The sequence below is a fragment of the Rhagoletis pomonella genome, unplaced genomic scaffold (genome assembly GCF_013731165.1).
Source record: "Rhagoletis pomonella isolate Grant_MI unplaced genomic scaffold, Rhpom_1.0 Rhpom_scaffold_00007, whole genome shotgun sequence".
NCBI lineage: Eukaryota > Metazoa > Arthropoda > Insecta > Diptera > Tephritidae > Rhagoletis > Rhagoletis pomonella.
In genome coordinates this window covers 25,987,160-26,014,397 of record NW_023458561.1, presented here as the reverse complement: position 1 = coordinate 26,014,397, position 27,238 = coordinate 25,987,160, and the positions used below count along the sequence as shown (strand labels likewise).

The 27,238-nt window shown below is 34.3% G+C and overlaps 1 protein-coding gene across 1 annotated transcript in view; it reads left to right on the top strand.

Moving 5' to 3' along the window:
* LOC118743755 (potassium voltage-gated channel subfamily H member 8) overlaps nt 1-27,238 on the top strand; it is an 85,035-nt gene that overhangs the window by 14,809 nt on the left and 42,988 nt on the right. The window contains exons 3-6 of the mRNA XM_036476518.1: nt 5,323-5,576; nt 8,036-8,264; nt 9,583-9,746; nt 17,643-17,847. Of these exons, the coding sequence (XP_036332411.1) occupies nt 5,323-5,576; nt 8,036-8,264; nt 9,583-9,746; nt 17,643-17,847 (852 nt within the window). The remainder of the gene's footprint in view (nt 1-5,322; nt 5,577-8,035; nt 8,265-9,582; nt 9,747-17,642; nt 17,848-27,238) is intronic.

The following is a 27,238-nucleotide window of genomic DNA, read 5'->3' as shown; positions in this document are numbered from 1 at the left end:
ACAAATTTACTAAGAAAGAAAGTTTGAACAATTTTCATTTTTTCCAATTGTACGCTTTGATTTAGATGAAAAAAAATCAGAACAGTTTTTGACACTTTCGATACCAGAAGCAACAACAAAATACACGCAAATGTTGTTTTTGCTCTAATACTGCTACTACCTGTTTGAAATGCCTTGGCTTATATTTAAATTTATTCGTATACATACCTACATAAGTACATACATATGTATATTTATATTTTTGCAAAATAATTATCAGCATATTATTTACAAAAAAAAAAAAAAACTCTTTTCAAAGCTTTCCATTCCTTTGCTTGTGCAACATTCCCATTTACTTTTACTTCACTTTAGCGAAAGTTAATGCCATTTTTGCTTTAGGTATTAAAAGCACTTGTGCTCTTTTTAATGTTTTTCTTTGTTGCCAAAAATGTTGAACTTTCTTACATTCCCAAATCAATGCATACTTTACTCTTCTTTCTTGAGATTTGATTTATGTATATATTTCAGCAACAGCAAATTACAGGTTCAAAGCCGTGTCCTAAGGCAGATACGTTCATACACACGACTGCATTGAGGGCAACACGTACCCATCCTTTTCTGAAAAGTACTATTTATGCAAATTAGTATGCTCGTATGTTTGCCCTGCAGCGAAGTAAATGGAAAATCTTAATTTTATAATGCCTCATCCTTCATTCGCTGCTTTGTCCATCAACAACTTAGAGCGCCAAAATTGTTTGAGAAAAAAACGAAATAATTTTCTGTAGCACAGAGGACTTTTGAAGACTTAGAAAAACTTTAATTTGTGTATTCCTTGCCATTTTGCTGCGGTGGCCTTTAAGTTTACCCTTTTTGGTAATTCTCTGTTTTCATTAGATACATTTAAAGTGCTTATATAGTAGTAGTACATCATGGACAGCGTTCATGGTGAGATTTTCACGCAATCTAAATAATTTAATTTATTGCTGTTAAATATTTGGTATACAGCTGCATTTACCGTACACAAATATTTGTGCATGATAGGTTTCGGCGTTTTTGTTTCAACCCTTTTTTATTCATTACACTGTTTTGTTCTGGTGTTAGTCTTTTCATTGGGTTACAATCAAATTTTATAGCTATTGTTTCTTGGGGAGATAAGAGACGCAAAAGTAAGTAAGTACAAGACAAAAGCATTACGCAATCACGGGTCCCCCAATTGTGCTCGTGGGCACCCTTGCTTTCGTTGCTCGTCACTGGAAATAAATGAATTTGCATTAGTGGCATTTCTGGACATAGTAGGGACTTTCAAAAATTGTCTTCCCTATACGATTACCTCGCCTCTGAAGGACCTGAGGGTGGATAAAACACTGGTGGTGTTTCTGGGTGGTAAGCTTTGAGCTGGGACGGCAAACGATTCGCAGGTCTATCAGGCGAAGCACTCCGCAGGAAGATGGTATCTCTCCACCTCGATGGATAGTGACGATGATAGTTCAAAACTTAAATTTAAATCTACTGCCAAGTATCTTGGAGTAACTCTCGAACAAGCCCTGCCCTGGAATGACTGCAAAATGGAACGTGCGTGTCAAATAGGCTACTGGATATTTTGCGTGATCCAAATAGCGATTATTCGTCCGATTTTGCTCTACGGAGCTCAAGTCTGGTGGCTTTACATTAGAAAGTGAACAACGCTTAAACGATTCCAATTTGTACAAAGAAGTGATGCATAAGCGGAGCTCTATGCTCCTCCCCTACAGAAGCTCCGAATGTGATTCCACATCTGCTTCCACTTGACGCAATTACTCGTGAGATAGACATTATTGCAGCCCTCAGACTCAGAGAGGCAAGGTTGTCTCAAGGTACGGCCATTCGAAAATTTTAGGGACCTATACCGATACTTGCAAGTACTGGCTACTGCATACCATTAAAACACTTCAATCAATCTTCTCCTCGCAGTTAGAAGAAGAAGGACATTTTCGGCACAGACAAGCATCCCTGAGAGCTCTAAAATCGTGCATTGACAAAACAAATTCGCTCAATAAATGCCGTAGATCTCTAAAGCACGAAGCTTTCGAATTAGCGAGGAATGTTTCGACTGCTCCCAGCCTTCCTGGGAAGGAAATGGTAGGTAAATATACAACTGGCCCCTTTTACAAGCAGAAAACAAATGCTGGAGAAATTATATTGCTGTGAAGCCGCTGTGGCCCTCTTCTGGTTGTACAAGGGAACGATTTATCGGCATACATGCTTTTACATTGCATTACTGTCCCAGCTGCAGACTTTGCGGAGATATCGAAATTTTAAATACGAGAATTATCACAGTTCACATTATTGAAATGGTTTAGACAATCTGGAGCAGGGTTGTTGCGAATATTATTCTGAAGTAAAAGTCCTTTCCGGATAATAAACAAACCGCTTATCCAAATTAAACAAGTTTGGTACCAAATTAAATAGGACTTTAATATCTTTATAACTGAAATGTCTAAACGAGGAAAGCCACATATTTAAAAATATTTCAATAAAAAATTTTAATCAAGTACCGGAAAGGACTTTTATTTCGGAATAATATTCGCTTACTTAAATGGAAAGAAGTACCCCAACAAAAAATTCAGCCGTTTGGTGGTATGAGGGTCGATTTTTCTTTTTTGCTTACCACTTTTAAAAGCTTGTCTTAAAAAATACTTTTTACCTTACTTGTTTTTTTAAAGATTAATTTTCAAAGTCGAAACATCTTGAATGAGATATGTATACAGGGTGTCGAAGACTACCCGTCCGCCCCCTCTAAAATGGAGAAACACCTTTTTTTATTGAAACCCGAAAAAAATTTACCTACTAAATCGGGGATACTTTATTTTTTAGTGGTATTAACGACTTCTGGTTTCTACCGGAAATGGGTGAAACTGAACGGAAGTACGTTTTTTCAAATTAGATATGTATATATTTTTACTGCAGATTCGGATTCCAAGGAAAAAAAACATAACTTTTGTTTGAAGTTTTTTTCGGAAATGCCTTTGTCAACCTGTAAATGATCTTCGCACTTCGACTAGTCCTGGACTTCTTAAATGAGTAAAAATATTTTTATCGGAAAACGAAAAAATATGAATTACGAAGTCGAGCATGATCTATCTTTAATGGGATATACACATTTTTACCACAGATTCGGATTCTGTGCATAAAAATACATACCTTTTGTCGGAAACTCTTTTCCGGTTTGGGCCGGTAGTGGGTTAAACCGGCCGGAAGTCCATTGTTTTTTTATTAAACACATGTATGTTTTTATTACAGATTCGGATTCTGTGGATAAGAATACGCCACTTTTGTTTGAGTACTTTTTCTCGGAAGTTTTTTTTCAACACTTCAACGGGAGTCCAGGACCAGTTAAAGTTCAAGGGTCATTTTGAGGTTGAGAGAAAAAATATTCACACAAAAGTAACGTATTTTTATCCTTAGAACTTTTTTTAATAAAAATTATCTTTTTAGTTTATTGCTCATACGTTACCAGACTTTTTTTTTAATACTAGGTTGCAGCAGGGATATTTGTAAAATTAAAATATCAACATCTAAATGTTGTTCTAAGTACTATCAGAGATATACACAAAACTTTTCAAATTTTAAATATTTTTTAGGGGTTTGAAAAATGTTAGATTTATTCAAATTGCAAAAATTCGACAAATTTTGAACTTAACCACACCACATTGAGTTCAAACAGACAAACAAAAATATATAGTACATAAGTTATTAGTATAGTACAGTATTTATTACAGTATAGAACAGGGATGGGCAGATTCTTGGCTCCTAAAGCCGTCAAAGAGCCAGCAAGTGCTAAGCAAGAGCTAAAAGGGGTGTACAAAATACATTAAAAGCACCATATATATTAGTAATGAGAGTCGGAGTACAAGAAATTTGATTACGCTCTTCTTCCCCCTTCATGCTGGCTCTTGATGTTACCCCTCATCTACCACCTAAATGTGCCAAGCCGGCTCCTAAGTGCAAAAGGCTCCTGGGAGCTACTTTGCCCATCTCTGGCATAGAAGATTATCTGCGTTATAGAACTTAGAAAATATTTGAAAAATGCTGCATTTATTCCGAAAAAACTTAGCCAAAATGGCAGTCTTTGGAGAGCTCAATACTGCATGATGAATCCATTGGCGATGACTATGAATTTATAATTAATATATTTCAATAATATGCTAAGTTAACAATATAAATTTTTTCAAACCCTGATATACCTGGCGACCCCTAAAATTATTTTAAAATTTTTAAAATTTTCGTGGTTGTTTTTACTTTGCACGTAGAACAAAATAAAAGGGTGCCTCATAAAAAATATAGATGTTTATATTTATTTTGAAGAACCACCCTAATAAATACGTACATAATAAAATAAGTGTTCTGAAAATCGTTGAGCACTAGCCTTGCCAGAGCAAAAACAAAGCAAGAAGGACGCGTGGAGTCGTTTTGAGCGAACACGTTGCACATTTCGTTTTAATATTTGCTTATAAAATGAGAAAAGTTTTACTGCGCTCATGAAAATGAAAATTTTTTTCCAACTGCTGTGTTAAGCGCTTGAACAATCTAACGCCAATGGCGCTCAAAACTTAAAAATAAAAATACAAATTTGTTAGAGTAGAGCTTTGCTGGCTATTTGTTAGACAACATATAAAAGTATGTATGCTGATGTGCGTGTGGCTAAGACCTTTGTTTTTTAACGAAGTTTTTAGCCACTAATGAACGCACTATGGCATGAATAAGTTGCTTCGAACAATTGCAAGTACTTAGTATTTAGTTACATTTTTATTATTTTTAGTTTATGTTTTATGCAAACACTTGCACTTAAATGTAAATAAAAGTTTGAAAAAAAGTTTCAATAGACATATATACCTAAGAAAGTTTTCCCCACACACCCACACACGGTTAAATAAAACTCCGAGTTAAATACCATTTGATAACTGTTTTTTATAAATGTTGACACGTGCATATGCACTTAATTTTGTGTATGTGTAAATGTATGTATGTACATACCCAAAATAAAAAAAAATAAAAATCATAAATAATACCATTAATAATCCTTCTTTTGTTTATACTTCTTTTCTTTTTTCTCTCTTTCGCTTGCTTTTTCGCTCGACTTTTCTCCATATACGTAACTCTCCAACTCTCCACACATGTCTGCACCTTTTCCTTGCTCACTTTGTGCACCTCTTAATGTTTTCTCTAATTTTATTTTATTTATTACTTCTCTCTGATTTTTGCATTGCATATGATAATGCCAAAAATTTTTTTTTAACCCTACTCAATTTATACCCTCTTGTCGCTTTTCTTTCCGTTCGCAATTTTTTTGTTTACGCTGCAAAGTTTTTGCCCTTACAGCTGCTTTGCTGGGTGCGCGTTTTCGCGCCGGTTCCAATGCTGGCATGCTCGGCTTGGGCGGCCTACCCGGGCTGGGTGGCCCACCGACAACGGACGCGGATGGCGATGGCATGGAGGGCAATAATCTAGATGTACCTGCTGGCTGTAATATGGGACGACGACGTAGTCGTGCTGTGCTCTATCAACTATCTGGCCACTATAAGCCGGAGAAGGTTAAGACGAAATTGAAATTAGGAAATGTAAGAATAAATGATACAAATATATATATACAATTGTACATTACATGATTATTGGTTTAGTTATACATAAGGTACTTACCCTCTTAGTATATTAAGTTTCATTATTTCACACTATTTCCTTTCAAATGAAGTTTAAAATGATTATAGCTATAATTAAATTAGAATAGATTAAATTTGAAGGAGGGAGCACGTCATCCAGTTACCGCGACCGAAACCTCTATTCAACTATAGGTCTTCTTTGATCCTAAGGATCGAAGTCTGATCCTAGTCAGAGCTTTAAAGTGGCACATAATGTGCACTGCTGTTTATTGTGCTTCATTGCATAGCCTATACTGTAACAATTAATAGTTCATGCCTACTGAGGCGAAGAACTTCTTCGGTTATTCTCGTTTATATATCCGCAATCAAAGACTTAGCCTGCCTGCTACCTTCCGTATTTGTGTTGTGTATAATGTTCCGCTTCGTTCTTCATACAGATATATTACTTTCGCCTAATGAAGCTCCATTGGTGACCCGTAAAGGATCTTGGGCCTATGAATATCTGCCATTTCATTGCCCATAACTCCACTGAATCCCCAATAAGTATAAAAAGCTGAAAGAAGTTAGTTCCACACCAGCTTTAAGACGACCACGTCTGCTTTAAAAGCAAGGATCTCTCCGAGTGTATGTAGATGTGTTTGCTGGTAGTCCCACTTTCCACGGCCTTAGATATAGTTCAGTGCTCTATGCTGGTTAAAATGGGCTGCCTGGGTGGTAAGCCGTAAACTCCTGCTCCGACGCCGTGCTGAGTCTCGGAACCGTCAATATGCCAGATGTAGCTGTCCTCCCTGGGATTGGGTCAATCGTAGTACCAGTTATTCCTCTCGGAGCAAAAGACCTTGAAGTTTTGCGTGAACTTACATCTCGGAAGGCACAGGTCCACTAAGCTAATGCGTAGTCCACCTTCTTGTTCTACAGTCCAACTTCGTGTCCTCTTTCTTGATTACAATGTGTATGGAAGTCAGGTCAAGAAGTATCTCGGTAGTCGTGGTTGGGGTTGTGATGCCCACACAGCCTAGTCATTGTAGCTTACTGAGCTTGACCAGCCTTCTTCCACCGGACGGGTGTAGCATATGTAAGAAAGGGTTTGGAGATTATATCATACATCCACCTTGCTAGGTATGGTGCCGCAGTTCTGTTCCATAAGTTTCCTGAGGGGTCCACATAGAGGCTCTGGCCTTTTGGATAATTTTGTCTAGGTGCGGATTCCACGATAGTTTGTAATCAAGGATAACTGCTAGATATTTGACCGCTTTGGAGAAATGTATATTTCTTCCTTAAAGGAATGGTTCAAGAAATTGGTCTCTTTTCCTTTTTCTGGAGAAAATAACTATACGTTTAACCCACTTGGTACTGTACCAATTGGCGACTATGCTCAGAGCATTCCGTAGAAGTTGGAGGTAGTGCTTCGAACCTGCCTCTGATTAATACAAAAATTTCAACCGCATTGCCCTGAACGTCGAAGCGCTTTTCACTAGGAAGACAGAGTAGTTCGCCTACTACAATGGACGATAGCAGAGAGAAGATCACTCCAGTCCGCGGAGGTGCCTTCGTAGATAAGAATCTTGTCCTGGAGCGAATGTAATGTTTTTGGATTTGTTAATGTTTGCTATCCTTTTAAACATCCCAGCGCCACATCTTTGGCCTCCAAAGACTTCTCAATTTCCCTTCAATAAGTTCCAAAACAAATTCTCGATAATCAAGGGGATTTTTAAGCCATTTGGAACACGCACTTCATTAGATTCAGATTTAAAAGTTGACATTTTGGTAAAAATTGGTTGAATTTTCTTAAATTTTGTTTAAAGCTTGGACAATATTTTTATAGAAAAACCACAAAAAAATTTTACTCGGAAAAACATTATGAATTAAAAAAAAAAAAAACCCGTGGTTACTTGTTTAAGTCACTCTATGTACAGCAATATGGTTTTCATATTTAATTAAATTTGCAAGCTTACAAAACAAAACTAATTCCGTACAACTGCGACTGCGTGTAAGCCAAATCGAATTATCTACATACGAGTCCTACCTGCAATTAAATCCACTCCCTACTCATATCCACTCTAGACTAATGAAAACGTGTGTGTAATTGTCAATTCATGTAAATATGAATACAAAACAAAAGTATACACCGGATACACTCATAAATACATATGTCCATGTGTAAGTAAGTTAAAATAAGTAGCGTAACCGGATTATGCGAAATGTAATTCCTTTTTTCCATGTGCAATGCAAATAAATATTGTACAATGGAGTGCAGTAGGTGGCTTTAGGGAAAAATTCTCTTTTCGTTTTGGCTGCCTTACTTCTGGTGGGCACTTTTTTAAATAATATTCGTTTTCATGCTATTACTTTTTCATGCATTTTTTTTTTTGTACAGATCTTGCTAACTACTGCTCTTTTATTAACCTTTTTCATTGCAGAATTTACTACATTCAACAGAGGCGCCTTTTCCCGAGTATAAAACACAATCAATAAAAAAATCACGTTTCATTCTGCCGCACTATGGCGTTTTTAAAGGCTTCTGGGATTGGATTATATTGGTGTCCACGTTCTATGTGGCAGTTTTGGTGCCATACAATGCGGCATTTGCCAAAGCGGATCGGCAAACAATGGTATCGGATGTCATTGTCGAAGCGCTTTTTATAGCAGGTAAGAGAATTTTAATTTTTTTGAATTAAAATTTAATATTTTTTTAATTAAATTTGTATGGCCTTATTCATAAAAAATAAAGCAGGTTTAAAATGCATTACAAATTGCCGTTTTCATAAATTTTCCATTTTTTAAATTTAAAATTTAATATCTAATATCATTTTTATGGCCTTATTCATAAAAAATAAAGCAGGTTTAAAAAGCTTTATGAATTGAAATTTTCATAAATTTTTCAATTTATAAACTTTTGTAAAGCTCCTTTATTTTTTATGAATAAGGCTATTCGATTTTACTGTTTAAAAAGAAAAGTCTTTTTATATTTATTTCTTTTGTAAGTTTCTTTGTTAAATATATTTTCTTTATATTTAAATTTTATTGCTCTTAAAGGAAAAGTATTTTTTATTGCATTTAAATTTAGGCAACTTTAGTAATTTTTTTATTTTTTAAATACATTTTTTTAATTTAATTTTTAGATTTTTTAAGAAAAATATTTTTTAATCTCATTTAATTCTTAGAAACTCAATTTTTTTAAGTTTTTTTAGGTTTTGGGTTTTAGTGTTATAAAAAAAAATATGGGGTTTTAATTTCATTTAAGTAATTTTTTTAAACTTATGTTATGTATTCTTTTTTTTTTGTTAAAATTAGCTTTTTTCTCTATTATTTTAATTTCATTTAATTTTAGAAACTTACATTATTTTTTTAAAGCACCTTTTTATAATTTTTAGTATTTTAAAGAAAAAAATTTTTAGTGTCATTTAATTTTTGGAAATTTAATTTATTTTTTTTAATTAATTTAACTTTTCTTTAACTTTTAGATCTTATTATTTTAAAAAGAAAATTATGCATTCGTAATTTCATTTGATTTTAGAGACCTATTTCATTTATTTTTGCATTGATTTTAATTTAATTTTAATTTAATTAAGTGGATTTAGAGCGCTTGCGAGTGCATTTAAATATTTAAATTACTCATACGCAATGGCAAATTCGCATTCAATTTTCTTTGGAAAGGTATCTAATCAAATGCTTCAAGTGAAAAGGGTCACTCGCTCGTTTGCGCAAATATTCAGTTTACGACTAAGTAGTCTGCTTGCATCTATTTTTCACGTTTTAATTTAGCTTTCCACCGCGTTTTGCAGACTTTTATTACGTTTATTTAGTCAACGGTGCAGACTACTTCATAGAATTTATTTTTATTGAATTTCCATGCCCATTTATTTCACCTTTTACTTACATACATACGACCACAAGTTCTTAAGGGCTTGTGAATATTTTATTACGTGTCAATATTTATATATTTTCTGCTTTTTTTTCTTTGCAGACATTTTATTGAATTTTCGTACAACATTCGTCTCGAGCAAAGGTGAAGTGGTCTCCGATTCAAAGCTGATTGCCATTAACTATTTGCGCGGCTGGTTTGTGGTGGATTTGCTGGCGGCATTGCCATTCGATCATCTTTACGCATCGGATCTGTACAATGGAGAGGTGAGTGCTGGCCGGGAAGGCATGTCAAAGTGAAATAAGCAAGGAAGGGGAAGTTGGTTTGTACGGCAGTATGTCAGAGAAATCCCTTGTCGACTTTAAAGCTTTAAGAAATTTTAACTTACTAATGAAATTTCAACCTACATATTTTAGTTTGTTGAAAGTTTTACTTTTAAAAAGTTTCTTATCCTAGCTTTTTCATTAATTTTTTTATTTTGTTTGTTTTGTTTTGTTACAGTATACAATTTAAAGCTTGCCAAGATATGGCTGGTGGCAGTTCTTAAATGTTGACCTGCATTTGTTGACAAAGCGCTGCGAGCAGTTGAGAGTTTAACTGCCAAGCTTAATGGCCTTATTTGGGGCTGAATAAGTTTTCTACATTTGTTTGTGTTTAAAATTGTATTTAAAAGTGTATTACTAAATCTTCACATACATAAATACATATTAGACCGGGTAGGTCCTCAAACGAAGAAAAAGTTTTCAGTTACATCCCTCCACCCACAGTTGAGTCGAGTAGAAATTGAGATAATTGATTTTGCTAGTAAAGGTGATTTCAGTTAGATGGATATACAGTGGCGGTCAAAAGTAAGTGTATGGTGTTTCGTTTTTAATATTTAAACTTTTTTTCAAGCTAAAATTTTTGCTGATATTTTTTTTTATAAAAATACAACAATAACAAAACCCATATAAATGACACTTCCCAACTTAATGCAGAATTTTGCAAAAATCCATAAATTTTTAACTAAATTGGGAGCTCTTTAACCAGAATTTTTATAAATTTTTTGGGTATGCACTTAACAGGCTTATACAACTTTTGTAAAATAAGTGCAGGCTTTGAGCGGCTAAAGAATCGGCATCGGTTTTTTAATTTTTTTTTTTGTTGGCGGCTTTTGCGGTTTTTTCATACAAATAGCGAGATTTAGGAAAACTGGCGTTGATTTTTATTTATTTTTTTCGCAAACGGTATTGTCAACAGTCTTCCACAAGAAATTCATGTTTATATGGAAAAATTGCAAAACGCCATCAAAAAAAAAATAAAAATAATAAAAAATCAGTGCGATTTTGTAGCCATTTAAAACTTGCATTCATTTGACTAAAATTTTAAAAGCATGTTAATTGCATACCCAAAACATTTATAAAAGTTCTGGTTAAAAATGTCGGAGTTTAGATAAAAATTCGTGGAATTTTTCTTAATTCTGTATAAAGTTTGTAAGTGTGATTTATACGGTTTCTGCTAAAGAATGAAACATGTTTTTATAAAAACAAAAAAATGTTATCTAGAAAAAAGTTTATAATATTAAAAACGAGACACCATTCATCCATTTTGACCACCACTGTATGTATGAAAAAATTATGGTATGTACTTGACTACTAGTTTTAGCGCTATTTAATACTTTAATTAACTCGACTTTGGCTGTTTTTGTAACGCCGAACCCAACTTTCGCACACGTTTATACAACTTTAGTCTTTTAAAGCAATCGAAATTAGAAAAACAACCTACTCCTTAAGTCCTTTAACTAAGTTGTGACGTATAAAATTCTTTAAATTACATAAGAACAACTTTTTTAGTAAACTATTAACTCATACTGAGAAATAAGAAATAAAGATTCCGAAAACCTCCAAAACCCTCTTTAAACTTAGTGGAAATTCCTCGAAGGAAAACACGAAGTATTCTAAAGTGTCAAAGAAAAATCCGGACATCGTCAAGAGAAGAAATCAAAAAAAGCTCTAAATGCTCCGGAAAGATTAAAAAAAAAAATCTTGAAAAGTATAGAAAATATCCTTAAATTACCCGAAAAAATTGAAATGCGAAAGCCCCGAAAAGTTGTCTAAAAATTCTGAAAGAGTGAGGAGAGTACTGAAAAACAGCGAAAATTTCGCGAAAATGAAAACACGACAAAAGCTGTAAATGCCGTTTTTTTCTTAGAATTCTGTAAAGTAAGAAGCAGAAGAAAGAAGAAGAAATTCGTTATTAAAACACCTTCTTTTTAACCCCAAAAGGGCGTAGTAATGTTTAAATCTTTTTGGCAGAATATTTCATAAAAGAAACAAAAAATTTAAAAAAATAAGTTAAAGTTCATAAGTATTTACTACAGAAGGATTTTTACACAGCTTTTGTTTCTTATTTTTTCATCTTTCTATTTGTTATTAGCATACACACAACTTTTTGATAATCGTATCCAACGGCAGTGCAACATAATATACTCGTACAAACATAATACACAAAATTTGTATACATTGCCTTTCTTTAAGCCATGTTTAAGCAGAAATGATGCTATTTCCCTAAATTTGTTGATTTTTGTCGACCATATAATTTTTTACTTTTACTTCTGGCTTACTTTACTCGCTACTTGCTTCCTTTCCGTTTTTTAAGTCTAAATCTAAGCCGCACGGCATACTCATTTTAACATTGCTCTGCCCAAAGTTTTTTGGCTAATGGCTGGCATTATCATTACTTTGCTGCTTTTTATTTCAAAGTTTAGTTTACTATCAACAATCTGTTTTGTTTTGTTTTGTTTTTCATTTTTCTACATACATACATATGTATGTTTTCAATTCCTCTGCAATATATATATATACAATTTATTTTACAAATTTATGTATGTATGTATGTATGTATTAATTTCGGCGCATACTCGTACACTTCCTTATCTTTTTCACAGACAAACATTGTTGATGCGATTTCCTTCATTTTGACTGTAGCCAGAATAAAAACTACATATTGAAGGTGATAGCACGAAATCCTCCAACCTCAACTTTTTGTATAAAAATGCTTACTTGTTGCTTTTTATGATAGCTAACGCTGAAAATGTTACGAATCAGCAATATAATCAGAAGCAATTAAATGCGATTTAAAAGCTTTTAAATTGTTGAACTTTTCGTCTATGGTAGAACTCATTTCGCAGGGTAGTGGTGGTATAAAAAAAAAAAAACGAATGTAGATGTAAACGAAAATAGCGGGAACAAAATTTAATTATTTCACAGCAACAGCAGGAAGATAAAAATATATAAACAATGTGTTTAAGAAATCAACGAAATTATTATATTTATAAAAAAAGTGCAAGTAAATAGGAAATAATTGCTATCTTTTTAAAGCACTCGATAAGCACTTGTAAAATGTAATAAAATTTTGTTTAATGTATTTTCTTTAAACTCGAACTCTCCTTAATACTTTATACACTATCTCAAGCACTAAACTAGTAACGACTCATAGTAATTTGTTCGTATTAAGTGCACCCTTCTAAAGGACAGTAGGTAAATAAAAGGCGCAAAGGAGGAAATTTATGTACAGAGAGGAAATGCTTTGGCGCCATAAAATGGGGAAAAAATAAGTGCTGGTGATAAGACGCTGAGCTAGTGCGATATTAATATTTTAGTAAATGCATAATAAAGACTTCGTTAGACTTAAGCACACTTGCTTACTATGCTTGGGCTCTTTTGGTTGAACTAGTTCATTAGTTCGCTCACTAAAGTGAACTGAAGTTTTCTGTGGCAACACTCCAATGAAAATGGAAATGTAATTTCATCATATAAGGCGTCTCGTTTTTCGTTGGAAAAGCATAAATAAAGAGCTGATCGGAATTCGCGCTAAAAATAAATGTTATTTCATTGAATATGGAATGTTTTACATCGTTAAGTGCAATTTGTATAAAAAAGTAAATCTTCGAGTTGAAACTTATTGGCGCTTATTTTTTAACAAAAGACTTTCGCTTTCAGATGCCAAAGCGAAGCGCATTTGGTCGCATTTCGAAGAAAAGGAAATATTTCGATAAGCATTGTCGGTGGCTCTCATCGAAATTTGACTCGCTGTCGCCAACGCGTAAAGACCCGCAAACATTTCGCAAGATCTTTCTCTCGAACACTAAAGTAGTCGCTCATCGGTTGTTACCATCGTCCATGCTTCTGCGCCATATATCAACACGGACATGATACGTGGCTTATAAAGTGTGGTTTTCGTACGTCGAAAGAGGACTTTACTCCTGAATGTGTATTACTTACATGAAAACAAATAACTTCACAAGAAATTTCTCCGATAGGTGGCGCAGGAGACCCGTATTTCTTGCTTGATTTGGTTCTTATTTAAAATTTATATTACTTACATGTTGTCAAAATGTTAATCTGATTAACGATTGAAAGTTAACAAGTAAAATGTTAATCGCGATTGACGATTAAAATTAATTAATCGTGATCAACTGTACCAATAATGATTAACTTTTTTTAATCGTTAATCGCTGGTTTCGATTACGATTAATTAATTTTAATATTATTCGTTAATTTGAATCATTAATCGTTAGTCCAATCAAAAAGAAAATCTGACTAAGTTGTCGGGTTTGTCCGAATTTGAAACCAAACACCAGTTATAGCAATTGTTTTGTCTTTAACGCTTATAAAAAGCACATAATATAAAACAAATTACAATTATTGTTATTAGTAATACATAAACTGGAAACTTTCACAACCCAGCGCACATGTGCAGGGGGTTATTAAAACCTAGTTTATAAAACGTCTGTTGGAATAGATCTTAATGAAAATGCACACCAAGTTGCTTAGATTGATGAGGAAAACCGACTTGGCCATACCCGATTAACTGGCCTTGTGTGCACGGGAAAATTCCAGCGTAAATTAATTCATCACCAAACCTAGTTAATCAAATTAAGAATTAGTGATTAAAACATACATTTTTTGGATCGCGGTTACGATTAACTGTTTAATCAGATTAAAATTAATCATGATTATTTGTAATCGGATTCAATTTAAACGAATTAACTAATTGATTAAAAAATCAATCGGTTAGTGCAAACACTTTATGTAGCCACCTTTAGCCATTGTACGAATGTGGTTCGTTGACGGCGAAAAGCAATCTTCAAGGCATTGATTGTCTCATATTTTTTAGCTGATACTTTGGCCTTGAGCATGGACGATACGGAAAAATTCATTTGGTTTAGGGCCGGTGAATATGGTGGTGATTTTTGCGAAAAAATTAAGCTGGACAATTTTTTTCCTGAAAAGCGTTAGATTTCGCGATTTTTATGGGATCTCATGGTAACAAAGCATTATTTAAAATCTTTTACTGTTCAATGCCTAGCCTTGTTTGTATATAGATGTGGCTTAGCAAGGGGTGACAAGGTTGTAGGATATCATGTTGATAGTAGTTTTACTTGTCGGTTTCACTGACAGTTTTTTAAGTGGCCGGTAAAATTTTTAATGATTTGGTGCAATGTCGGTCAGTGGCGGACCCACGGGGGGTGTTTTAATACATAGACGCTATATTATACATACATATGCGCCATATTAAAACACACCCCGTGCGTCCGTCACTGACTGACACGTAGTTTAACACCCAAAACCCCCCCCGCTGGATCCGCCGCTGATGAGACCGCCATCTTGAATTTGAAAACTTACATGGAATTTTTGTCCAAAGAACTCAGAAACGCCCAGAATATATATTTGGTCAAATTAATTTGAATATTCTAATTTTCTTGACCATTTTTACGATGAAAACCTGAATTTTTTTGTCATAAGAAAAATGGGCAACGGTTGGATGATTTGTAAAAGAATTCCCCATATTAGTGCTTACTTTTTCAAATAAGTGTAAAACGAAATGCGAAATTAATAATTATTTTACTGTGCCCATACACAGAAAATTAAATTGTTGTTTTCGTGCGTCGAAAAAAATTGACGATGACTTGCTACGCGTTTAATTCTTTTACCGAAAATTTTAACAAACCAAAATTAAATAACAACAAAAAAAAAATAAATAAAGTTCAACCTGACTTTCTGCAATACTACCTTTCTTAACGTAAATTTTGGTTGCCGCTCATTGCCGCAGTTTTCTTCTTGAAGTATATTTTTTCCTGCTTTTCTTTTACTTTTTACTTTTAAGTGTCCTTCAACTTACATATACCTACATACATACATACATACATATGTATTTGTCACTTTTTTTCAGAGGGGTTTAAATAGCAAGAACTAATCCAGCTATTGGTAAGCATCAAAGCACAAACACTACCCAGCTTTTTTGCGTAAGTTTGTTTGAGTGCGTTTTATGGCTGCAAGCAGTCTCGTCAATTTATTATTTTCGCCAAAGACAACATTCGCTGGAGGAAGTAATTTCTTTCTCCTTGTTTTTGCGTACATAGTTCAGTTGATTGAGAAGGCGAAAACATTCTTAGATTAAGAGAGGGTAACTGTTTTCTTTTGAATTTATGAATGGTTGGGCCATGGAAAATCTGAGGTGGGTGTAAAAAGCCGAACACATATATTAAATTTGCAACTATTAATTTTTCCCTATGTCCACAAGTTTTTCGGCAGTCTTTTGCATTAAATAATGTTGATTTGTATAAAGGCTTGAAGGTAAATCTGGACATAAATATTTTCCTAATTAAAAATTTTACATAAGTTTTTGGTAATTTTAATAATGACCAACAATCTGGTTATAAATTCTTGGTAATTTTAAACCTGGCCATAATTTTTCGATTGCGAAGTTGATATTAAATTCGGAAAAAGGATTAAAAAAGGGTACATACATACGTATGTTTTTACTGTTAAGTTTTCTTTAAACTGTATTTAAAAAAAAAAGTCGATCTCTACCTTATGGCATCCTTTTTTGTACCTATATTTTGCTTAACCAGTTGTCAAATAACCAAAAATGAGTGTCCAGTTTTACATTAGCATGAATTTAGGGTCAGTTTTTAAATATACAAAACTTTTTTTTTTTAATTTTTGCTTTGCTTAAAAATTATGCCCAGTTTACGTTACTATATATTTACATATGATCAATTCACAAGCAAAAAAACACCAGTTTATGTTTACTTTTCCAATAACAGAAAAATAGTGCCCAGTTTTAAAACTAACAAAATTCATTGCCAACTTTTCAATAGACAAAAAGTTGAAAAGTTAAATAATGGCCAGCTTTTAAATGGACATAATTCTTTTTCAAGTTTTGCAATAATAAAAAATTATGTCCAGCTAATTTACCATAAATATAAAGTTAGATTTTTGAGGAATAAAAGCTATGTCACTGTTTTAAAAGACAACTCATTGCTATACATTTTTTAAGTGGCCAAAAATTAGATTCCAGTTAGTTTATTACCATAAATTTAAGAAGTTTTCAAATGGTCTAAAATTGATGTCAATTTTTTATGTTATTAAAATATCATATCGAGTTTACACGGCCATAAATAATACGTAAGTTTTTTTAATGAATAACAATGTGTATCCAGTTTTAACTTTACCAAAACATTATGCCAACTACCAAAAATTAGTTTCCAGTTTTCATATTACCATAAATTTATGGTCAGTTTTTAAATGGACCAAATTTAATGTCCAATTTTAAACTATCACTAATTTTACAAAATTTTAAATGACCAAAAATCTATGTCCATAAAATCGTGGTCATAGATTAGAAATTCGATATCTACCTTTTCACGTCCATTTCTTATCTAAATTTTACACGATCAGTTTTTAACTTAACAAAAATTATAGTCCAATTTTTATAACATTATAAAGTTATCGTCAATTATTTAATGAATAAAAATGTATCGCCAGTTTTCATAACCATAAATTTATGTTCAGTTTTTAAATTCACCAAATTTAATGGCCAGCTTTGGATTTAGAAGTACATTTCTACTTCCTTCTCATCATTTGTCAAATGTGGCATATCTCAATCGTGCGACTTGATGTGAAAAAAAAACTCCTGCAAACCTCACTTCAATCAACAACGTCTATTGACTTGCTGATTTTTTGTATCACCTTTCTTTGTTTCTTCCGCCGTTTTTTTCCGCAAAAAATAAATATTTTTTCCTTCAGAAATTTGCGCCATTTCCCTCAGCACACAGCGCATATGCGTAGACTCAACTTTTTTCCTAAAATTGTTCGCACATCTTTTTCTTCCCACAGGAATCACACATTCATTTGGTGAAATTGACACGCTTGTTGCGGCTGGCGCGATTGTTGCAAAAAATGGATCGATACTCACAATACACCGCTATGATATTGACATTGCTAATGCTTTGCTTCTCGCTGGTGGCGCACTGGTTGGCGTGCATTTGGTATATCATTGCCGAAAAGGAGTACATGATGAATGATAGCGGCTGGGATATAGGTAAGTGCTCAGGAAAGTAGCAATGCTTTTGTATGTATACATGTATGTTTACACGCACATACATATAAACATAGGTATACACGTTGTACATAAGCACATGCGTACGCGTTTGACTTTAATGAATATGAGCCACCGTAATGTGTTGCTGCATTTCATGCTCTTCGCTTTCAAATGGAAACTACTCATACGCTCAGTAGCACCGAGTAAGCAAGTTGGCACACCGCAACACATATTTGCATTTGTGTGTATATGCAAGTGTCGGTTGTTCTTATCCATTTATAGTTACATACTATAGAAAAGCATATGTGAACAGTCCAGGTTGTATATACATACATATATACATACGTGTATATGTGTGTGTACTCTTATTGCATCTACGGGACTGAATAATGTTGTGGATTGCTGGCGAAGTGTAGGTTTGTATTTCGTATGAGCTTAAAGTGGAATATTTAATATGTACTAACCTTGCTGCTACTTTGCGTATTAATATTTGATTATCGCCTTTATCACTGCAGAGGTGCGAATACTTAGAATAATGGTAAGCAGGTATTAAACGATTTCATAACATTTAATTTTTTCAAAGAAAGGCAGAATACTCACTATTAAATTCCAACGCATTTTATGGCATAAATGTCTCCCATAATTTGCATGCATTCGAGCTGTGTTGGGAAAGCAGATCACTCAAAATTTAAATCATTTTAGTAGTTGTATTACCAGTACCTAATTAGTTCGTACAGATTCGGAATGAGTTTTAGAAATGCCGAAATTATGAAGACCCAATTGCATAAACATATGGTGCAATAACGCAATATTTTATTGCAAAGCACCTGGTAAAGACCGCTATGAGGCTGAGATTATTTGCTCAGATCGTCAATGACCGACGTCGGCCTAACCACACGGCGTTCAAAAGCACAGCGGATCAAATAAATGCATTGGTCATCTCCCCCAAATGCAAACACTTCAGTCCCAATTGAAAAGACGGAGTGAAACTCACTTAACACTTTGGTAGGATTCGAGACCTATCTAAATCTCTGCCCTACTTTGGGTCCAGCTCCCGGTTGCAATGCAACTCCACATCATTCCACACCCATCACGATACTCTCCGAAGGACCTTACCACACGAACAGGTACCAGAATTAAGTCTTCGGTCAGACCTCCTAACCGCAGCTACCAATGCTGAGGACTGCTGACCTAGGTTTGGACATGCACAAAGCACTCTATTCACATGACATTTACTACCTTAAATACATATCACAAACGTTCATACCAAGATAATCAGGCTGAATCCCGGTATCCCAGATAGGGCCCTGGAGGCTCACCAAACCCGCAGCACAGGCTGGTGGCCAACACTCTGCCGAAAACCCCCTTAACACACCCACTATGTCGAGGAATCCATAGCCATGCAATTCATTGAAGCCCAGCTCGCCATTAACGTTTGGCGCGCGTTCGGGTCACAATGGCGCTATAGATGGGACAGCTTGCCAACATCATAAGATGACCGGCCGGTGTTCTCCAAAAGGCGTAGTTACGACAGTCCGGAAACTTGCCAAGTGGTGCCTTTCCGGCCCTCAGCGTCGAAAGACATCTTGGTTAACTCTAAAGTCAAACACACGATGGTCGAAACTCAAGAACCTGAAGCAACCTGGCATCAGGATTTCCGGCCGTACCCGGAAGGAGAACCACTTGATGTAGCAACGACCCACCTCGTGCAAGGCGGACTTTAACTTGTCCATATCCTTCAGGACCACGTTTGTCACTCCATCAGGGCTGACTGTTCAGAGACAGCTGCCCACCCCGACGTCGATCAGCTAGGACTGAACTTCTGGATGTTTAAGCGAAATAATTTCCACAGGAACTTGTCAGGGGTCATCGCTGTAGCAACTCCCTGAACCACAAACCTGGGTTCCAGAGCCTTATTTATACTCACATCACGAGTATATCGATGGCTGAGTGAAAGATCGAACTATCTCGGCAGCCAGTTCGAAAAGGCTCTATCTAAAAAAACTTTTCAAGAACGCCCTATTTCAGAACTCACTTCAAAAACGCCCTATCTCAGCTGTCGATTCAAAAATGCCCTATATCAGCATATATTCAATACATTTTGAAGTGAGATAGGGCGTTTTTGAACCGAATTTTGAGATAGGGTGTTTTTCAATTAAATTCTGAAGTAGGGCGTTCTTGAAAAGTTTTTTGAGAAAGAGCGTTTTCGATCTGGCTGCCGAGATAGATCGATCTTCCACTCAGCCATCGAAATATCCTGGGTACTCTGCAAATGCAACGCAACTCGGATTTTATAAAGGCCCTTCTTACAGGATAGTGGCACATGTTTTTAAGCCTTATGATGATGTGTGGACAAGCTCAGCCAAAAACTCCCTGGAGATATGTACTAGCCAAACTCACTTCTCGGGCTGCACTTCAGATCCAACCTCTTCCGAACCCATAAAGAGTAGGGTGTTGGATTCGATTGTCAGCAGGGGAAAGATCATGTACGTAATAAGTAGACATCGGAATTCCATGAAATTGCATATTTTTGTTTAGCATACAAGAGATCCCGGACCAAGACAGAAGTTCGTTGCATTGAAAATGGAGAAGATTTATGCCTATGCATATTTGCATATTTTCATATTTTTTGCATATTTGCATATTTTTTGCATATTTGCATATTTTTTGCATATCTTCATATTTTCTGCATATTTCCATATTTTTCTTAAGTATATTTTTATACCCGAGCGCACTTGTGCACAAGGGTATATTAATTTTGTTCACATAACGGTTGTTTGTAACAGCCAAAACGAATCGAGATAGATATAGACGAATGTATACATAAATGCTCAGAATGAATAGAGAAGTCGATAAAGCCATGTCTGTCCGTCCGTCCGTCTGTCCGTCCGTCCGTGTACACGATAACTCGAGCAAAAATTGAGATATCTCGACGAAATTTGGTAAGTAGGTTTCCCTTAATCCAAGGTAGGTTGGTATTGAAAATGGGCGAAATCGGACTGTAACCACGCCCACTTCCCATATAACGGTAATTTCCAGAAATACGAAAACTGCGATATTTTAGTAACTATTGAAGATAATTCACTCAAAATTGATATTTACAATAATTTTTAGACGAAAAATAAGAATATTATAAATTTTTGGTTTTGGCATAGAAATAATTTTTATAATTTTTTTTATTGTTACATTTTGTTACGAGTAAATTTAAACTCTATGCGTATATCTACTGTCCAGGAATAATCTAAAAGGCTTTGCATTTTTGTTTTGCAAAAAAAACAAAAAATTATGAAAACGTTTCGTTGTAGAACAGTTGAAAATAGTAAGAATAGCGAGCTTATCCGACAAGTCAGGCGATCTGCATTTCGTGTGTTTTTTTTTTTAATATCCCTTCACATTAGTAGTTATCAGAAATGTCTCAACTAAATTTAAATAAATGGGTGAAAGAAGTCGGAAATGGGTGCTTCAAAATTAGCGATACAATTATGGAATGTTTATATTGCAAAAAAAAAGTAAGCATATCTCTTTTTAAATGCAAAATTTGCGAAATTCGTAAAATTAATTTACAGCTGATTAATATTATTAAATTTATGAATTCTGAAGATTAATTGTACCAGAAAATATCAACTGCAACAACACTTGAATACCAAATTTCATCAATCGTCAGCAAATTTGGTAGAAAATATCGGCAATGAGAGAAACTCAAATCCGCATGACTTCAATTTTGAAATGTGCCAAGCCATGGTTTCAGCGAATATTCCGTGGAATGTATTGGAAAATAGTTGTTGGAAAAAATTCCTCCAAAAATATACCGAGCGACAAATACCAAATGAATCAACAATAAGGAAAACATACCTGAATAAGTGCTACACAGCAACGATGGAGGCCATAAGGGCAGACATTGGAAATAATTATATATGGATTTCGGTTGACGAAACAACTGATGCAACTGGCCGCTACATAGGAAACTTAGTTGTAGGGACACTTGAAGAATGTAAGCCCTCAACGCCTCATTTGCTGTGCAGTAAAGAGCTGGATCGTCCCGACAGTAATGCTATAGCACGATTCGTGAACGCCGCCTTAATAAAGCTCTGGCCATGTGGAGGAAACAGTGATAAGGTTTTGCTGCTGGTTTCGGATGCAGCTCCTTACATGATAAAAGCAGCAAGGCACCTGTCAGTTTTTTATCCAAATTTGGAGCATTTGACGTGTCTGGCTCATGGCCTTCACAGAGTTGCAGAAAAAATTCGATCACTTTTTCCAGAAGTAAACGAATTTATTTCCGCTATGAAAAAGACATTGCTGAAATCACCTTCCCGAATTTCAATATATAAGGAAGTTATGGGTAATGGCTCTTTACCGCCAAATCCAGTTCTTACGCGATGGGGTACTTGGCTAAACGCAGCTCTCTTTTATGCCAACAATTTTGAAAAAATTAAAGAGGTAATAACCAAAAAAAAATGCTGTTTCAAAGTAATTAAATATCTGTTTTTCAGATTGTTCAAAAGTTTCCACCAGAAGCAGATTGTGTGAAAAATGCACAGAACGCAGTTCAAGGTCCTCAAATTTTGCGATGTCTTCTTTTTATAAAAAGTTATTTTGCTAGAATCCCAGAGAGCATCGAAAAATTAGAGACAAAGGGAATGCGGCTGAACGAGTCCATAAAAATTATTTTGGACTGTGAAGCATCCCTTCAAAATGTCCCTGGGAACTATGGCAAAACCGTAAGAGAGAAACTTTCTGAGGTTTTAGCAAAAAACTCTTTTTTTTCTGAGCTTCGAAATCTTGCTTATTTTTTAAATAATCCTGAAGATCATTCTACATCAATATCGTTGCTTCAGAAATTTTGGAACAAATTTATTTTCGCTCCAATCACTTCTTGTGAAGTAGAGAGATCTTTTTCATCATTTAAAATAATTTTAAATGATAAAAGGCAAAGATTTAATGTAGAAAATTTAGAAAAAGTACTAGTAGTGTACTGCAATGCGAAATAAAATTTTGGATTTATTGAACCACTCTCGTATTAAAAGTCTTTTGATTTGTTGAAACAATGTACATGTAAAGTATATGTAATCTAGTTTTCCTTCACCCGCTTCGCTGAGTATGAAATTTCTGCGTGTTACATTAGGTGTAATTTATTTCAATAAAAATAAACAAACAGATTCTCATTTTCGTTGTTGGTGTTTCCGACAGGGTAGGAGTATGGTGTATTGTAGAACGATTTTCCGCCATCCCTTTCTTTCGAAAATTATACTGAAGATAGCACAACGCCAAAACCGGTTTGTCTCCAAACCAAATTTGACAAGGGATGACGGAAAATCGTTCCACAATACTTCAACAAAGAGACTTTAACTTAACGGAAAACATTTTCACATTTTTTCTTTTTTTAACCCTCTTCAAAATACTTTCAAACTATATCCTTCTTAAACCTCATACGTTTGCCCCAGAATGTGATATATTTTTAATAACCTAAATCCCACAGTTTATGATAAATTTGAATTTTCAAATAGGTGGTAAAGCTTCTACATTTAGTTATAAATAAGACCTTTTGAAGCCACTTTGATTGACACCCCTATTTGCAACAATTCATTTAACTTATTGAATAATTTTAATTGAATTTAAGTTTTGAACAGGTGGCGCAACACTCTTCAAACACTTCAAAAATAATCCTAATGTTTAGCCTAAAGATTTCCTAACACTCATATTTTAATATTTCATATAACTTATTTGTATGGGAAGGGCCTTGGGTTATCGGAATTACTTTCAGTCTAAGACCATCCTTGTGAAATCCGTAGTAAGTGTGCCAAATTTGATTCTGATCGGAAATGCGGTAAAGGAGGTAGCCCATTTTTCAATCCAGGTCATAAACCATCTGTGTGAAAAATTTAATTTTCAAACAGGTGGCAACCCTCTTGAAAATTATCTTCGAAATTAAGCTCTCTTAAATTTATTGTATTGTAATATTTGATTGAAATTATTAATTTAACTTAACTTTTTACCAAGTGGCAACCCTTAAAAGGTAGCCTATTTTTCAACCTAGGTCATCTACTATCTGTGAGCAAAATTTCATGCAAATCCGTTAAGTCATTTCCGTGTTATGGGCCAACAAACATGCAAACATACCAACTTTCACATTCATAATATTAGTAGGATTTACATACATAGATATAGATGTTGTAGACAACATACTAAAAGATTAATGGATTTACTAAATAAATAGCAGGGTTTAAGTTGGATTGGTACATACAATTTTTCTGCAGGAACTTGCTTTGATTTAATATAAAGCCCCGTTAACATAAGTATTGATTGCATATTATTTGCATATCTTTTGCATATATTTTGCATATTTTTTTCATATTTTCTGCATATACAAATTTCATAGAATTCCGATGTCTAGTAATAAGCAACTTCTCTGCTTTTAAATCGGCAGAGCCGGTTGGCATAACTCCGGCAATGCTACAGGGGAAGAAAGTAGAACTAATACTACTATTATGCTCTATATTCAAAGCCACCATCACTCTAAGTTACATTCCAAGCCAGCCTTTATTTAGTTTGCCCTCTCGTCAAGATTTGCACATAACTTTTTGCTAAATACCCCTTTATACTGGCTCGAACTCTTTCAGCTTATTTATAAGTTTAAATGGTAACAAATTCTCACACTTTCTCAAATTACAGGCCACTATCAACTGCTTTATTATCGGCAAGAGAAACAACTAAGAACTTCATAAGTAGCAACTTAGTTAGATAATTTCTTGCCACGCGCATATTTTGGGCCAAATTGCCTTCCATGGCTTGTGGGTGTAATTTTGCTGATATTTCCATTAAGTCACACCTAATATTAAGGTTATGGTTGCGGTCTATACAAAAACAATGCAGATGCATAACACAGGAAAGTTCATACCATATCTCTAAGCAAACTAATTAAAAGTCAATCACACTTTACGCATCGACTTTGCTGCCATGACACATTTTCAATTACAAGTAATCTTAGTAACAAGGCTGGATGGATGAGTGGTTGCTACTTATTACCTGCTTTCGCCGGATGTGCCCATTTTCGGCACATACCGGCGTTTCACCTCAAAAGTGATAAGCTGGTTAGTAACTAATTAAAATGAAATTGTAAACTTTGCAGAAAATGCTAGCAATACCAACACTAAATTCTCATTAGCAACTAACTACATGCATATGTATATAAATAAGTAGCTAAGTAGCGAATATTCGATTGTGTGCTAAAAAATTGCGCATTAAAACAAAAGATCGCAGTTAGTAATATTTACCAGTCCAAAATGCCCTTGGAGTCGGTAGCCTACATTAAAAGCCTTCCATTGTTGTTGGTGTTTATTTATATTGAAAAATAATTATGTTATTCCGACCGATATTTGTACCAGTACTATATTATTTTCAGTACCAACCTATCTTAAATGCCTAATGAGCATTCATGCAGTCTTATATTATCAAACTGATAAAGCTTGAAAAGCAAAAAATTTGTTATAAAATTTATTTTGTAAAGCTTTCTAAAAATGTGCACGGATATTTTAAATTAAACCAACAGCATAAATATTTAGTATCTCTTCTCCCATTTCATCTGAATTTTTTTTAAGTTATCCTTACTGGCTGGTTGCTTGTCTACTGCCATTGGATACAATCGATCAATTGACAGCATAAACATATTTACAAGCCCTCGCTCATACCTATTTACGAGTGCAAATAAGGCTATGTGCGTTGGCAGGAAGCGGAGACTTATAAGCAATTTCCTTGTGTTCCTAAGCAGTTCCTCTCGTTACAGTATACACTAAAACTAAACAACTACAAATATTTGTTTGTATATATGTATTACAAATGTGCGTACATTTTAATCTAACCCGCTTTACTCTCCGTTGCATTGAGCTCTATGCTTGGTTGTTTACTGACATTGAGCTGTTGCTTTGCCATGATCCGCTGACGATGCTGTTTCCTGGTTGACATTTCTTTCTATGGCATAGTGTGTATGTATATCTATCCATGCTTGTGGTTTGGGTAACAACAACAATGCTTGTATTCCCTGCAGAAAATCTGACTAGCTCAGAACTAGCGTAGAACTAGCAATGCTTTCAACTGTCCAGTTTTACACGGCGATATCATTGGCCGTGGCAATTGTCGCGCAGTGCATTACTTTGCTTCTAGTTTTTAACCGGTTGCGTTTTGAACGGTTTTTGAAGTGAAACTTCTTTACCGGCGGTTGGTTGGTTGGGAGTAAATTGGCAAATTCAACGGAAATTGCACACGGAAATGGTGCAGCGGAAATGGTTGGGGCTGAAACAAATACTTCTTGTGTATATTCATATGGGTTTAATTTAACAAAAACTTGCTAATAAAAGATTAACGAATAACACTTAGAAAAAAACAATACAGGAATTGAAGCAAAGGTGAGTACGTACATAGATAAAGAAAAGGACAAAGGCAAAGGTAATAACAAAAACAAAAACAAAGATGCGTAAAGATAAAGACAAAAATGAAGATCAAGGCAAATTTAAACACTTTACTTATATAAGAGAAATATGTAGGTAGCTCAATATAAAGAAAAAGTTGAGGATACCGATAAAAGTAAAGATGAAGATAGAGGAAGAATGATTAAAATAAAGGCAATTATAGAGAAAAGGATATAGACGGAGACACAGAGACTCAATCAGTGAAGTATTTTCGGATTTTAGGGATTTTCTGGATTCTCGGGATTTATCGATAAAATAATCGATATTTTTATCCAATTTTTTAGTGATATTGTTATCGATTTTGCAATCGACATCTTCAGAAATTTTCATCGATTGTGTTATCGAGTTTGTAATAGATTTTTTTAACGATTTTGTTATCGATATTTCTTATCGGTATTGTTATTGGATTTGTTTTTTATATTGCTCTAGATTTTGTTATCGATATTTTTATCGAATTTATTATCAATATTTTTATCGATTTTGTTGTCGATTCTGTTGTAGATTTTGTTGTCTATTCTGTTATCGATTGTTTATTGATTTTGTTATCGATTGTTTATCGATTTTGTTATCGATTATTTATCGATATTGTTATCGATATTGTTATTGAATTTTTTATTGATAGTTTTAACGTTTTCTAAGTGATTTGTTATCGGTTATTTATCGTTTTTATTATGGATATTTTTATCGATTTTGTTATCGATATTTTAATCGGCTTTGTTATTGATATTTGTTGGCGCTTTCTATCGATTTTGCTATCGATAGACTATAAAGATAAAAATTAAGATAAAGGAAAACAGAACAGGGGTAGAGGTAGAGGGATCTAAATAGAAAAAAGACAAAAAATGTAACCTTAAGCAAAAGCAGATGTATGTTTGTATGTACTAATATTGGTTTTGAGACAAAATAGATATGTAACGTAAGTTTCA